General features: G+C 47.0%; 1 protein-coding gene across 3 annotated transcripts in view; it reads left to right on the forward strand.

Annotated features, from left to right (window-relative positions):
* Positions 1-15,380, forward strand: part of LOC141273397 (alpha-2-macroglobulin-like protein 1) — a 302,764-nt gene that overhangs the window by 146,684 nt on the left and 140,700 nt on the right. For all 3 annotated transcript variants that reach the window (XM_073685165.1, XM_073685166.1, XM_073685167.1), the window contains exons 11-12: positions 3,395-3,565; positions 4,952-5,203. In XM_073685165.1, coding sequence (XP_073541266.1) covers positions 3,395-3,565; positions 4,952-5,203 — 423 coding nt within the window. The remainder of the gene's footprint in view (positions 1-3,394; positions 3,566-4,951; positions 5,204-15,380) is intronic.

Raw genomic sequence — 15,380 nt, forward strand, 5'->3', positions numbered from 1 at the left:
TTAAAAGGACTGCAATCACAACTATTCCCTACTCCCAAGCTATCTGTAGATTTGTGCGAAAATTGGCTTGAAATTAACAAGGTATAGCGCACACAGCAACAGCGGTGCCGTCTAACACGCAGTTGCAGCAGTGATAAAATGGTGGCGACGGGGAAAATGGCTTGGTCTTATAGGGCAAGGACATGTGACATACACTGCCAATGACACATGCCCTTGCTTGTGTGAAAAAAAGCACTTCGCTCCGTGTGTGCGCTGCTGATAGGCTGACAGATTGCACCTCCCCACTGTAAATGCGGGAAAGAGAAAAAAAAATGGAGATCTTCATTGTTCCTGCAGAGATCCATCCCCTGCCCCTCCCCCCACCCCGCTGTACACTCAAACTGCGTATTAACATTAATTTTCATCATTACTGAGAAAAAATCCAGTTATGATTTTGGTGCACGAACAGTTATCGAACATAACCTCGAACAGCCGAATTTTTCTCAAATCGTTCGTGTTCGCCGAACGGCTCGAACACCGCCCAAAACAGCTCGAATTTGAGATTGGCGAACAGTTCGAGTAGAACAACGCTCATCTCTAATCCTGACCAGGAAACCTCCCACTTGCTCTCCGACGTAATATCTCTATTACTGTGGTGACCAGACCCCTGGGGTGCCACACATGGCTCTTGTAAGGGGCATTGCAGTTCCTCATAATTTTTGGAAAGCCTTCCATTCACTGCTTAGGCCAACAGTGCACGGGAGACCCAGTTGCTATAAATGGAAAAAAAGTTTTAGTTAACGCCCTCTGACCTCCATGTCATTTCCAAGGGGCATTGGAGTGGCTCGAAATTTTTGGTAGGCATTGCACTCACTGTATGCCCTGTAACTGTGTAGCCGAACCGCTCCCTTTGTTACAGAAACATATCCTACAAGACATATCTGATTGACTGGCCTGATATTGATGTGAATGGTCCCTGTTCCTCCTGCTCTTTCTCCTTTGCCACTACTTCATCCATCATTTATCACCTGAAGCTTTGTTTTAACGGGAGTCATAGAACTTTTATAGTAGCAGGAAAACATCCAGCAATCCTCGGAGGAGGTAAGATATGCGCCAAAACGCTGACCACCTCAGGCCTAGCCGCTACTACATACATGAGCTTGCATTACAACAAAACAAAGCAGATGCTAACTTCTATCATCCTCATCATGCTCCTCACCTTGGCACTCTCAACTCCCCTGATGGAGAAGCCAGGGCCCACGGGAGGAGTCTGATAGTCCGGTGGGCTCGGCCAATGCTGCCCTAAAGCAGGCCAGGCTAAGAAAAGTATGGGAAAGGTTACCGGGACAAATAGGGGTGGCTGGGGACCGAGTATGGACACCCGGCCACCCCCTGGAGGCTGGGGAGCAAGCGGGGATGCCCGGCCACCAGGCGGCTGGGGACTGAGTATGGATACCAGGCCGCCGACACAGCCATGGTGTGGTGGCCAGATTCCACCTCCACATGCCTAAAAGGCCCAATTTAAAGTGCAAGCAAGCATGCAGTATGGTATTGCAGCCTGGGGGTGGGTGGGTGGCAGGCTGCATACTTGCGCTTGCATTGCAAGGAATGGGAGAGGTACAATTGAACACTGCCCTGGGACAAGGACTTGAATGGGGATAGTTGCAAGTCTGCAATGACAGGTGCAAGGTGGGAGGCATCTTCGCATGTACCATGAACAGGGGTTTGGCATGCACACACTACAGCGGAATAGGCTCTCCTTCCCACTAAATGCACTGGGGAGGGCACAGGTAATGTTTTGGTATACGCGCTTAATCTTATGTATAAGGCACACCAGGACAAATATGGGCGGCTGGGGACTGAGTATGGATACCTCGCTGCCGAAGCAGCCATGAGGTAGTGGCCAGCTTCGGCCTCCTCCAAACTAAAAGGCCCCATTTCAAGTGCAAGCTAGCAGTATGGAATTGCAGTCTGGGGGTGGGTGGGTGGCAGGCTGCACACTTACACTTGCATTAAAAGAAAACATAGCAGATGCTAACTTCTGTCATCATCATCATGCTCCTCACCTTGGCACTCTCAACTCCACCGATGGAGAAGTCAGGGCCCACCGGAGGAGTCTGGTTCTCTGGTGGGCTCGTCCAATGCTGCCTAAAGCAGGCCGGGCTAAGAAAAGTGTGTGGGGGGATGTTCCAAGGAGAAATAGGGGCGTCTGGGGACCGTTTATGGACACCCGGCTGCCCCCAGGCAGCTGGGGACCGTGTGTGGACACCCGGCCGCGGGGCAGCTGGGGACCGAGTATGGACACCTGGCCGCCGGGCGGCTGGGGACTGAGTATGGATTCCAGGCCGCCAACACAGCCATGACGTGGTGGCCAGATTCCGCCTCCACATGCCTAAAAGGCCCAATTTCAAGTTCAAGCAAGCAAGCAGTATGGTATTGCAGCCTGGGTGTGGGTGGGTGGCAGGCTGCATACTTGAGCTTGTATTGCAAGGAATGGGGGAGGTACAATTGAACACTGCCCTGAGACTAGAACTTGCATGGGGATAGTTGCAAGTCTGCATCTTCTGATGCGGTAAGGATCACTTATGATGGGCACACTTTTAGACAGTGACCTGGGAGTCAGAGATGCTTCCAGGGGTCTTCCCCATGTTGTTCCCTTGTCTTTTCAGCACTTTATGCATGTGTCACACAGCACATGGCCAGATAAGGTTGTAAAATGTTAAAATGACATTTCTCGGTGAATGCATTTGTCATAGTTGAAAGCAATACAAAAGTGAAAAAACGCATAAAAAATGCTACTTGTGAACATAGCCGAAGGTGTGGTGGAGTATTTTTGTTTTTGGCCATTTATTTTAACTTATACACAAGTCTTTTCCCTGGAAAGGATGTTCCTTAACATATTTCACAGGAAAAAAGTTTCACTTTCGTTTTTGAACGTTTTATTGTGAGCCTGTAAAAGTGGCTTAATACCTCTGACCATGTTGTTGACAGCAGGGACCTGGGGGTCATAAATGCTTCCTGGGGCGATCCCCATGCTGTCCCCATGTCATTTGAGCACTGTCACTATCGTTTTGGGCACTTGTTAGGCTTTTAAAAGACTGCCGGGGGTGCCACCGCAAAAATGCTCGAGTCTCCCATAGACTAACATTGGGCTCGTTGCTCGGGTCGAGCACCCGAGTATCACGGCGAGCTCGGCCTGAGCTTCAAGCACCCGAGCATTTTAGTGCTCACTCAACACTAGTTGATACCTTTGACCAGAGGTGATAAAAGCTGAGGCTCCCGGGAACTACACTTCTGAATTGGAATAGCGAGGATCACTATGGGGGATAATATGGAGATAAATTTTGGGCTTTATGTTAGAAAAATACGCTGCTTCACAGGGTTTTTCTCACCTCTTTCTTTTACTCACCCTCAGCTTCAAGCCAAAGATGAGATGGGACAACCCAGAGTTAATGAAGACATAACCCTTTATATAAATGAAGAAGAGTCTTATAATGCGACGCATGTAAAACTGGTGACGGATTCCAATGGAATAGCAGAATTTACACTCAGTACATCAGATTGGGAATCGCGTACTGCTATAAGGGTAAGTTAAAAGATCGTTACGTAGAAATGCATTGAATTCCTATGCAAAAGAACAGTATGGATTCTCTCCAGTAATGGGATCATGAGCATCTGCAATTGAAAGAAAAAATTGTACAATCAGCATATTTCAAGGATACTGAATTTGCAGGGATTTAAAAAGAGGGTCACAATGTTCAGAAGTGCACTGTAACCCTTCTGTTTAATAATTATCGGGGGTCTCACCTTGTGCCCCAAACATAACATGCCAGATAGTTAAAACTAGAGTTTGTACAATGCATACCCCTGTAATAAGCAAACTTGAACCTTTATTCCATTCCTAACATTCCGGCCTATATACGGTGAAGGGAGACTATTCCAATTTTAGTTTGTAGGACAAGAAGTAAAATATAGAGATTTGAAAACATAGATTTTTTTTCTAGCTTACTTTCCTCTTTACCCTCATGAATTGGCCAGGTAGTGCTGATAAAATGAATAGGGAATTAGTGGATTAATAACAGCAATTTAGGCAGTTGGTTCCTGCATCAGTCCCATTTAAGGAGGTTGTCCCCATCAATTTAAACAGTGGAATGAAGTGTTTTTGTAATTACCTTCCATTGTCATTGGTGCCTGTGAGTGGCGCTTTCGCTGAACGCTCACCAGGCATCGTGTGACGCGGCGGCAGCCGGCTCCGACATCCGCTGATGTCACGTCAAATGCCGGATGCAGCCGGGCGTGACCCAGTGACGCGCTCCACACTGATTGATGGGCTGTGAGCGGGGTTTCACACCCAGCATCGAGCACGCGCTTGCCCAATGAATGCAGAGGAGAGTGAAAGGGCGCGCTGGGTGCTGGGCTGTGACGTGCGGTGAAGTCCCGCCCACAGCCCATCAATCAGAGGGGAGCACGTCACTGGGTTACACCTGGCTGCAAAAACAGTATTTCTACTGTTTAAATTGATGGAGGCATTATATATAGTAGTGGACAACCTCTTTAATCTGTAGTGACTAACTGGGATCAGAATGACAGTGATTGACTGCAAAATCCCAGATTTCTTGATTTGCATGCTATATTGCACATGGCACTTTGTATGTGGATCGTATAATGAAATTGAGCTCAAAATACTTCAAAATACTTCAACAAGGATACGTATGAGTACATTATACTGTATAAAAGTACATTAATCAGCAAAAAAAAACAACTTTCATGCTGAAATGGACTTTTTTAATCATGTCATGGATAACATGTAGTCTACTGACATCTAAAGACAAGAATATACATTTTGAAAACTTATTTTCAATTTTCAAATATATAAATCATTGTACTGTCCCTCCAAGATAGGAATATTCTCAGATGTTTGTAATAAGATACATAAAAGTCTTAAAAACTCAGTTGTGACTTCTTTTCTCAGGCACGTTTTTCATCGGATGTTCAGGATGGTGATGGTGAGGATTCTGAGAATTTTAGGTATCATTTTCATGAAGATGTATCCCGAGCTATGTTGTGGCTTTCACCATATGAGCCTAAAACTGAAAGCTCATTGAAAATACAAAAGCATCTGAAGGAAATATCCTGTAACACTGATCAGACGGTGACCGTGGAATATGACATCCATAGGAAGAACCTCAATGCTGACACGGATCATCTTGACTTTTTCTACATTGTAAGTATTCTTATCCTTGGAATTAAAATAGTATATTTTGTAAATGTGGCAATATTATAGTTTTCTTGTTTACAGGATCCGTAACAAATATGATGGGATCATCATTATCCTGTCATGATTCTTTATATGACAAATATATGTTAATTCAAGGGCATTTGACCAATTGCTGGAAAACTTCCCATTTTTTCTATTCTTTTTTGGTATTTTTAAATTTTACATTATTAGTATTATTGAAAGAACTATATTGTTTTACATTGATCATATTTAGCAGTTTTGTATGTTACAAGCTTACCATTCAGTCCCAGAAATATTTATCCCTATATTAGCACTTACAGCAGCACTTTATAGTTTGTTGTTTGATTGACACATTGCTTTCAATATTTCAGCAATAGTGTTCCCTTGAAGAAGCTAACAGTGGTAATGCAAGCAGATACATTAATCAGAGTGTATATGTGTAAGACAAGATAAAACTCTCCCATGAAGCTTGATATGGCCAGATCCATATTTGAGACCATAACTGTAAACTTGGTAAAGTGGTCCATGATGACCAACAGATATTAGAAAGCTTGTAACGACTCTTCCAACAAGATAGTCCGTTAGCATGAATGCTATGAGGTTGAAAATTGGGTGTTCTGCTTTGTTCCCCTTCTTGCCAAATCACAGTTTTTGCACTGCGTTCAAACATTGTGAATGACCTTCTTTAACTTAGAATGATAGCAAAACTTCTGTAACTAGCTGACAGTCTTCGTACTGTCAATGAGTCCCTTCTTTTCATACATTGAATCATTGCTGGTCTAACTTTTTTTTCTACGCAATAGTATTTGCCAGAAGGGACTTCTTTCTTTGGCAATTTTGTGAATTTAACCTGTCAATTTGACACACTTTCATAGAGAGTTAGGAAATCCTATTGCTTCACCAATTGCTTTACTACTTTTCATATGCCATCTTTCTCTTCTTTATGTGGTTATAGCCCTGTCACAAGCCACTGCTTTCCAGCCTCAACGTGACTTACTGTTTTTTATATCAAAACTGTTAAAGCAGCACTCACATCAAAGTTTTTATACCCTTAATATACTGCAGTCATCATAGTATATAGAACCAGGGGTGGACACAGACTGTAGTGGGCCCCTGTGCAAGAAATTTTTGGGGGCCCCCCCTGCCCTTCATAAGGCAACAAAGTTATGTAAACATAACCCCCCCATGTTCATCTCTCACCCCCCCATGTGCAGCTCTCATCCCCTCCATGTGCAGCTCTCATCCCCCCCATGTGCAGCTCACCCCCCCGTGCATCTCTCATCCCCCCCGTGTGCATCTCTCATCCCCCCCGTGTGCATCTCTCATCCCCCCCATGTGCATCTCTCATCCCCCCCATGTGCATCTCTCATCCCCCCCATGTGCATCTCTCATCTCCCCCAATGTGCATCTCTCATCTCCCCCAATGTGCATCTCTCATCTCCCCCAATGTGCATCTCTCATCCCCCCCATGTGCATCTCTCACCACCCCCATGTGCATCTCTCACCCCCCCCATGTATCTCTGATTCCCCCCACTCCTAGTTAATTAATTCTATTTAAAAAAAATAAAACTTGTTATACTTACCCCCATGCGATCCCTGCAGAATCTTGGCGCTCGTCCACGTCGCTGCCACCAGGTTCTCCTGACGTTCGGCCATGTGACGGCGCCATATACATAGCCATCAGCTTTTGTTTTGGCCAAAAGTTTTTAAAGCCGCCACCACGATAAGGTAGACTTTTCTGGCCGGACCCTACTCTAACCTATTAAAATTTTCTTAAAATATCCAATACTCTTTTTAGATATATTTTTATTTAGTTTTCTTTAAGGGAATGTGTCATATACATTTTTTTTTAAAATGACCAATAATAACCACATACAGGGAATACCGCCACACCATGACCAGACCACATATTACCACAACATAGTGACCGAATAATACCACACAGAAGGGAGAAAAACTGCTACACCATGACCAGACCACATATTACCACCACATTACTAATATTACCATAAGTGTCATTATACACGGGAGCTCTTTACATGGTATGTATAATGTAAGTGTCCAGGTAATCTAGTGATCACCAGTGACATTATACACAGGAGCTCTGTATATAGTGTCAGTGTACAGGTAATACAGTGATCACCAGTGACAGTATACACAGGCGCTCTGTATATAGTGTACAGGTAATACAGTGATCACCAGTGACATTATACACAGGAGCCCGGTACATAGTATATGTGTACATGTAATACACTGACTCACTGGTGACGTCTCTAGGTGAAGTCCTTCAGCTACGCTTTTCTCCTTCATCCAGCACAGACCGCCATCACGTCTTCCAGCCAGGACTCGTCTCTGCATAAAATAACACAGTTATCTAGAGCACATTCCCCAACTTCTACATTACGCAGCTGAATACAGACGTGCATCCACTATCAATATATGGTTAGCTATTATGCCACCTACCATTCCAAATATAAATTGTAATCCACCACGGTGCCCCCATTAACTGTAAATAGGTACTTAATATATAATTTAATTAGAACCTCTACTCTTTCCGCCAATTTGTTACCAGTTACACTCCTGCATCCGCAACGCCCCCTACTCTATACTTCCTGCTCCCCGCATTCATTATTTACATGCACCCCCTGCCCCAATTCATTATATCATGTCCGTGCTCTCCCCACCCCATCATCATTTATCATTTACTCTCCCCCACCCCACATTCATTATGTGCAGCTCATTATCCCCCTACTCCCAATTCCCCATGTGCAGCTCATTTTCTCCCAATTCCCCCATGTGCAGCTCTCACTCCCCCATGTGCAGCTCTCAAACCCCCCCATGTGCAGCTCTCAAACCCCCCCATGTGCACATCTCTCACCCCCCATGTGCACATCTCTCACCCCCCCATGTGCACATCTCTCACCCACATGTGCACATCTCTCATCCCCCTCCCCCACATGTGCCCCTCTCTCATCCCCCCATGTGCATCTCTCACCATCCCCCATGTGCACCTCTCTCGTCCCCCCATGTGCACATCTCTCATCCCCCTCCCCCACATGTGCACCTCTCTCATCCCCCTCCCCCACATGTGCACCTCTCTCATCCCCCTCCCCCACATATGCACCTCTCTCATCCCCCTCCCCCACATGTGCACCTCTCTCATCCCCCTCCCCCACATGTGCACCTCTCTCATCCCCCTCCACCACATGTGCATCTCTCTCATCCCCCCACATGTGCACGTCTCTCATCCGCCTCCCCCACATGTGCACCTCTCTCACCCCCCCCACATGTGTATCTCCCATCCCCCCCCACATGTGTATCTCTCATTCCCCCCACTCCTAGTTAATCGTATTTAAAAAAAAAAAAAAAAAACTTGTTATACTTACCCCCATGCGATCCCTGCAGAATCCTGGCGCTCGTCCAAATGACTGACACCAAGTTCTCCTGACTTCCGGCCATGTGACGGCGCCGTCACATGACCGGAAGTCAGGGGAATCATGAAGGCGCTGCCGGAGCAGCGCAGCACAGCGCTGAGATGTCCCGGATCCGGCGCTGAGCATGGGGCTGGGGGCCCCATGAGGAGAGAGACGCACAAGAGGGGGGCCCCCAACGGGGCTCCGAGAGGGCCCCTACCGGCCGGGCCCCATATTGGAGTCAGGACAGTCATACCCTGATGGCGGCCCTGCTGGAGGCTGGAGGGGCCCCCTCTCCCTCGGGGCCCCCGTTCAATGAACCGGCTGCACGGGCGGTAGTTCCGCCCCTGTATAGAACTGTACACTTACAATTGCTCATTTTGCCTTTCTACCCAGTTAATTCTGCTCTTTTCTCTGCTCTATGTAGAAACAGGAAGTCTCTTTTCCCTACACTTATCATTCTCCTCTTCAATTCCTGACCCAGCTGCTCCGCTTCTCTCCTTGCCAGGGATTTTGCAGTGTCTTATGATATGCTAAAAAATATGGAGAGGATGATCTTTTAGGTGGTTTTAAACAAGATGTGAATGAAAAAAAAGAATCCTACAAAACCTAAATGAGAATTTAAAAACCACAGATCTTGTAAACATAAAGCATTTCTTGGGAATGCAGAATGAGAGAAAGAGCAAGATGGCAGTTCTTTCTAAGCCAGGAGCACAAGTTACAAGAGATAATTGAATATTTTAATTTGAAAGATTCCAAACTTGTGATGTCTCCCACTGAAACCAAGCACTTGAAGGAAATGGACAGAAAAGCTAATTTGCTGGCAAATGACAAATCTGTACAGAAATGCAAAAGGAATTTGCTATACATTACCACTCGTAAAACTCCCGGCATCGCTGTAGCAGTAAGAATCTTATGAATAAAGGTCTCAATGCTATTGGGTGAACTACAATGCCATACAGAGAATAACACATTACCTACAAGGAACCATGTATTTAAAACTAAGGTTACCAGCAAGTGATGAATGGAACCTGACCAGATTTGTGGACACTGACTGGATTCTAGACCCATGTGACAGATAATCCACCACTGGCTATCTGTTACTGCTTGCAGGTGGAGCAGTCAGTTAGACTAGCAGAAAACAACTCTCTCTTTCTTCCACAGCGTCCAGTGGATTCCACAACACTCTTTCTTCTTCCACATTTATTTCATATTGACATGTCTACTTACATTACAAAAGAAAGGCTGTTTGCTGCCATGAAAAATTGGCTTCAAATATGATCTTGTTCATGGTGTTGAGTTGAAACCCGAAGTCTAATAGACAGTAGTGATGGGCAAGCACTAAAATGCTCTGGTGCTCATTGCTCGGGTCGAGCACATTGGAATACTCGGGAGCTCGACCCGAGCAACGAGCCCAATGTAAGTCTATGAGAAACTCAAGAATTTTTCAGGCGGCTCCCCCCGGCGGTCTGCATAGGGCCGCCTAAAAATTGCCCAAATTGATGGGAACAGTGCTCAAATGACATGGGAACAGCATTGGGAAGACCCCTGGAAGCATTTCTGACTCACAGGTCACTGCTATCAACAATGTTGTCAGAGGTATTATGCCACTTTTACGGACTCGCAATAAAACATGCAAAAACTAAACCAAAATGGATTTTCCTGGGAAATATGTTAAGGAACATTCTTTCCAGGGTAATGACTTGTATATAAGACAAAATAAATAGCCAAAAACAAAAATACTCCTCCACACCTTGGGCTATGTTTACACGTAGCGTTTTTGATGCGTTTTTGCATTCTGCATTGCTTTCAACAGTGACAAATGCATTCACCGGTAAATGTCATTTTAACATTTTACAACCTTATCTGGCCATGTGGTGTGTGAGACATGATCAGACACATCCTGTTTCATTTATGAAGGAGTGACTCCGAAAGTCACAAAGCCTATTTTTATAGGGCCATCAGGCGGCCTTTACTATTCTTAAAGGGCCATTACTATTCTTTTAGAGCCATCAGCTGGCTATGCTTTGCTGTTCCCATTACTAAAGAGTGGGTCTCCTATACTGTTATTGCGTATGTGACTCGCCCCCTGGGCCGTGGGGTACCCAGAACCGGGCCTTCTGGTGTACGGTGCTGATGGGGGTAGTAGTGGCAACCCGGTCCCGTGGCTCAGGGTGGTCAGACCAATGTTGTAGTCTATTTATGGGGTTTTTATGGTTTAATGTACGACTACGCCACCCGTGGATTGCGGTCAGGATGAACCGCTGCTGCAGGGCAGTCCACTGAGGCTGATGGTGTGTGCAGCAGAGATAGTATAACTCCCCACGGGAGGAGTGTAGCCTCAGGGCAGTGTATGCGGAGGATGGGGGTGATGGTGCAGGAGTAGCAGTGACGACACAGAGTCAGTGATGCAGTCCAGGGTCTTTACTCACAGTTCTTATTATCCAGACCACTTCTGCAGGTAACGGCTGCCCACGTCGTACTGTGCTTACCAGGTGAGGGGCTAGGTTAACTCCCAGGTAACTTTGGAGTGCTTCACAGGACCCCCTTTGTGTGTCCTTCCTCTGGCCTGTCATACCCCACCAGTGACCACGCTTCTGTCCAGCTGCCTTGGGTCTTGGCGGGCAAACGTATGTTCCATTTCCCTGGACCCTATATGGTGCCTTCCTAGTGAGTGTAGCGAGGGGCTGCACCATATAAAATGTCACAGCCTCCGGTTTCTAGTTGAGGGTAGTTGCCCGCCTCCACTAGTTTCGGGGACCGGTCTCCCCCTTGGCCAGACCCCACTACTCAGGTAGATGCGGGCATATGGTGGCTAACAGACGGTCCACACCCCTGGGGTCCCTTCACTCCTCTTCCTGGAGCCACCTTCTCGCCTCTCCTTTCCTCCTCTTCTCCTCCAGGCTCAGGCCTCCTGACAGGGCCTGCCTGCGGAGCAGAGCCCATGCAGAGGCTCTGCTCCCTGTCTTCTCCTCTCACTCTGAGCACTGATCTAAGATGGCTCCTCCCTTTTATATCTCTCTCTCCTGTGCATCCAGGAACTGCTTCCTTTCTGCTCCTGCACTACTGGGTTCCCCCTGTTCTGGGTGTTCCCTCCCTCCCACTCCAGCCAGGGACATGGTCTGTCGTGCTCGCTGCTGGGAGCACCGTCGAGCTTTCCCCCGGAAATTTGGTGTAATGCATGCAGCTGTCAGGGTCCTGACCCACACTCCATCCTTACCTGGAAGTGAGATATCGCACATCTGGTTGAGATGCAATACCTCTGTAGCGGCCGAACCCTCGGGGCGCTACATATGCAGTGAGTGGCAGGGCAGCTAAAAATTTGGATGCACCCCAATACCCCTTTGAAAATTTGGATGCACCTCAATATCCCTTTGAAGAGACTTAGAGGAGGGCCTCCTGAAAACAATGATCCCATTATTAGGAAGTGGGTCTCCCATACTGTTTGCTTATGCAGTGAATGCAAGGGCTGCCAAAAATTGGGAGGTACTCCAATGCCCCTTGGAAGAGACGTGGAGGTCCACATGAAAAAATGTTCCCACTATTAGGAAGTGGGTCTCCCATTGTGTTTGCCTATGCAGTGAATGCAAGGGTTGCCAAAATTGATAGGTACTCCAATGCCCCTTGGAAGAGACGTGGAGGTCAGAGAGCCTCCTGAAAACAATGTTCTCATTATTAGGAAGTGGGTCTCCCATTGTGTTTGCCTATGCAGTGAATGCAAGGGTTGCCAAAAATTTGGAGGCACTCCAATGCCCCTTGGAAGAGAAGTGGAAGAGGGCCTCATAAAAAATGTTTCCTTTAGAAAGGAGTGAGTCTCCTATACTTGTAATGCCCATGCACTAAGTGTGTGGGCTGACAAACATTTACCCCTGGGGGGTATACATGAACAAACTGTATAAAAAAAATTGTTGGTGTTGCATCATAAACACCCTTTAAAAAAATTATGTGAGTGTTGCATCACGGACCACGGTCACCCTGGTGATATGGTGGTGGAGGATAAGGGTGAGGAGAAGGAGGAGGACAAGAGCAAATAGCCAAAATCAGGAAGTGTATACTCATGTGTGGGTGTGAAAAGGAGCATGGGAATACACTGGATTTGAGTTTGTTACGCTATCATTCGGTGGTGTTGAGAAGTCTAGCCCAATCCAGCCGTTGTTCATTTTTATAAGATTCAGCCTGTATGGTTCCTTGCTCCATCTCATCGTTCTCCACCTGCAATGCATCCTCTTTGATTGTGAGCAGAGAGCGTTTCAGTAGACAGAGAAGCGGGATGGTGACGCTAATTATGGCGTCATCGCCGCTCACCATCTTGGTGGAGTCCTCAAAGTTTTGGAGGATGGTACATATGTCTGACATCCATGTCTACTCCTGAGGTCTTATGTGTGGAGTCTGAACTGAATATCGACGGCCTTCTTGATGCTGGTACTCAACAACTGCCATCTTCTGCTCACAAATCCTTCCCAACATCTGCAGTGTAGAGTTCCAACGCGTGGGGACATCACACGCCAGTCGGTGAGCCGGAAGCTGCAAACGCTGCTAAAACACGACAAGGGCGGCGGAAGGTGATTTTCTAAAATGGGCACACAGGCGGCGTACTTTAACCAGCAGATCCGGCAGCTCCGGGTAGGATTTTAGAAACCGCTGAACCACGAGTTAAGCACATGGGCCAGGCATGGTACGTGTGTGAGCTCGCCTCGCCTCAGAGCCGCCACGACCATGCTGTAGGTTCAGCAGTGTGAGCCACAGATCTGTCTGCTCTTTCAGAGCTGTCCACAACTCTTCAGCATTGTGTGATTTGTCACCTAAGCATATTAGCTTCAGCAAAGCCTTGGCCGAGGTTGTGATGCAGTGCTTCCAGCTTGTGACTTATGTGGTCATTTCGGAGATGGAGGCTGAAGAGGAGGCTGAGGAAGATGAGATGCAGGAGCTGTAGACTGTGGGGGAAACCCTGATTGAACTAGGGCCCGCAATCCTTGCCGTTGGGAGGACGTGTTCGTCCAAAGGTCAGACTGGGTCCCGGCTTCCACTATGTTAACCCAGTGTGCCGTCAGTGAGATGTACCGTCCCTGCCCACAAGCACTTGTCCACGTGTCCGTGATTAGGTGGTATTTCCCAGTAACTGCGTTGTTGAGAGCATGACTAATGTTTTGGGACACGTGCTTGTGTAATGCGGGGACTGCACACAGGGAGAAATAGTGGCAGCTGGGGACCGAGTACCGAGGGACGGCCGCCGCCATCAGGTTGCAGAATGCTTCCTTCTCCACGAGCCTAAAAGGCAACATTTCGAGCGCAAGCGGTCGCGAAATGTGGGAATTTAGTAGTGTTGCCTGTGGGGCGTCGGCTGCGTATTTGCACTTGCGTTCCAAGGACTGGAGTATGGACAACTGAATGCTGCGCTGGGACAAGGACGTGCTTGCTGATGGTGCTAGTTGAGAGTGTGCAACGACAGGTGAAGGGTAGGACAGTTCTTCGCATGCACCATGGACAGGGGATTGGCTTGCATGCACAACAGCGGAAGAAGCAGTGGTGCCACCCGCAGACACTGTTTTTGGACTCTGAGGTTCGGCCCACAAAGTCGGGTGCTTTGCTGCCTTGTGTCTGATCATGCTGGTGGTGGTCAGGCTGGTTGTTTTGCCACCCCTTCTGGTGCTTGCCTGGCAGGTGGTGCAAATGGCCTTTTTGGGGTTATCGATGAGATAGATGCTGGGAAAGAAGTTGTTTCTGCGCTCTCTGGAGTCACGACAAACTATTAGTATGGATAAAAATGTAGGTTTATTGTCTACGCGTTTCAAAGTCCACCGACTCCTTCCTCAGGACAACCATACATAACAACGGAGTAATCAACATACATTGTAAAAATACAAGTGGGAAAAAAATTAAAAAAAGCCATCAAACAACAGAGGGAGAGGTGTGTGCAATCACATGCCTATTACCGTCACATGTTTAGCACAGACCATCTGAAGATATGCAAATTGCAAGTATTTTCCACTAGGTAGGGAAAATGAACATATGTTGAACTCTGCCAAAACCCAAATAATTAAATAAATAAAATATGTTAGTATCGACGTGACATACTACTTGGGATGCAAACTGGTAGGGAAAAGGGAGAAGAAAAAAAAAGGGAGTGGATTGCTACCTGTAGAGCAATAGATTAGTACAATTAACAATTGTGCTAGTGGGTTTATACAGGTTCAAATGACCTGGTAACTAGAATTATATCTGTGAATAATTTAAAATTATTGAATGGGTCGCTCCTCATTTTCTAATGTATGCTTTAATGGTTTTATAAAAATATAATATTTATATCCATGTTCATTTTATTTATTTCAATTTTAATAAAATTCACTAAAAACACTTCTTTCAGTTAAAATCATAGTGAGCTCACCCTTCATTGTCTGAGGAGCAGGTACAGAAAATGGAGAATCAAGAGACTGAGACGATCGCTGCAACAGAAGGACACTCTGAGATGGAGTTTCCTTCACTGCTAAGTTCAGAGAGTGAGATCAAATGCAGGGGCGGACCTACCGCCCGTGCAGCCCGTTCATTGAACGGGGGCCCCGAGGGAGAGGGGGCCCCTCCAGCTTCCAGCAGGGCCGCCATCAGGGCATGACTGTCCTGACTCCAGTATGGGGCCCGGCCAGTCGGGGCCCCCTCGGAGCCCAGTTGGGGCCCCCCTCTTGTGCGTCTCCCCATGGGGCCCCCGCAGGGTCGGCGTCAGCAACCGGCGCACGCGGGAAAATGCCGGGGCC

This window comes from Phyllobates terribilis, unplaced genomic scaffold, assembly GCF_046119375.1.
Source record: "Phyllobates terribilis strain yellow unplaced genomic scaffold, ASM4611937v1 Scaffold_5__5_contigs__length_657084704, whole genome shotgun sequence".
Lineage (NCBI taxonomy): Eukaryota > Metazoa > Chordata > Amphibia > Anura > Dendrobatidae > Phyllobates > Phyllobates terribilis.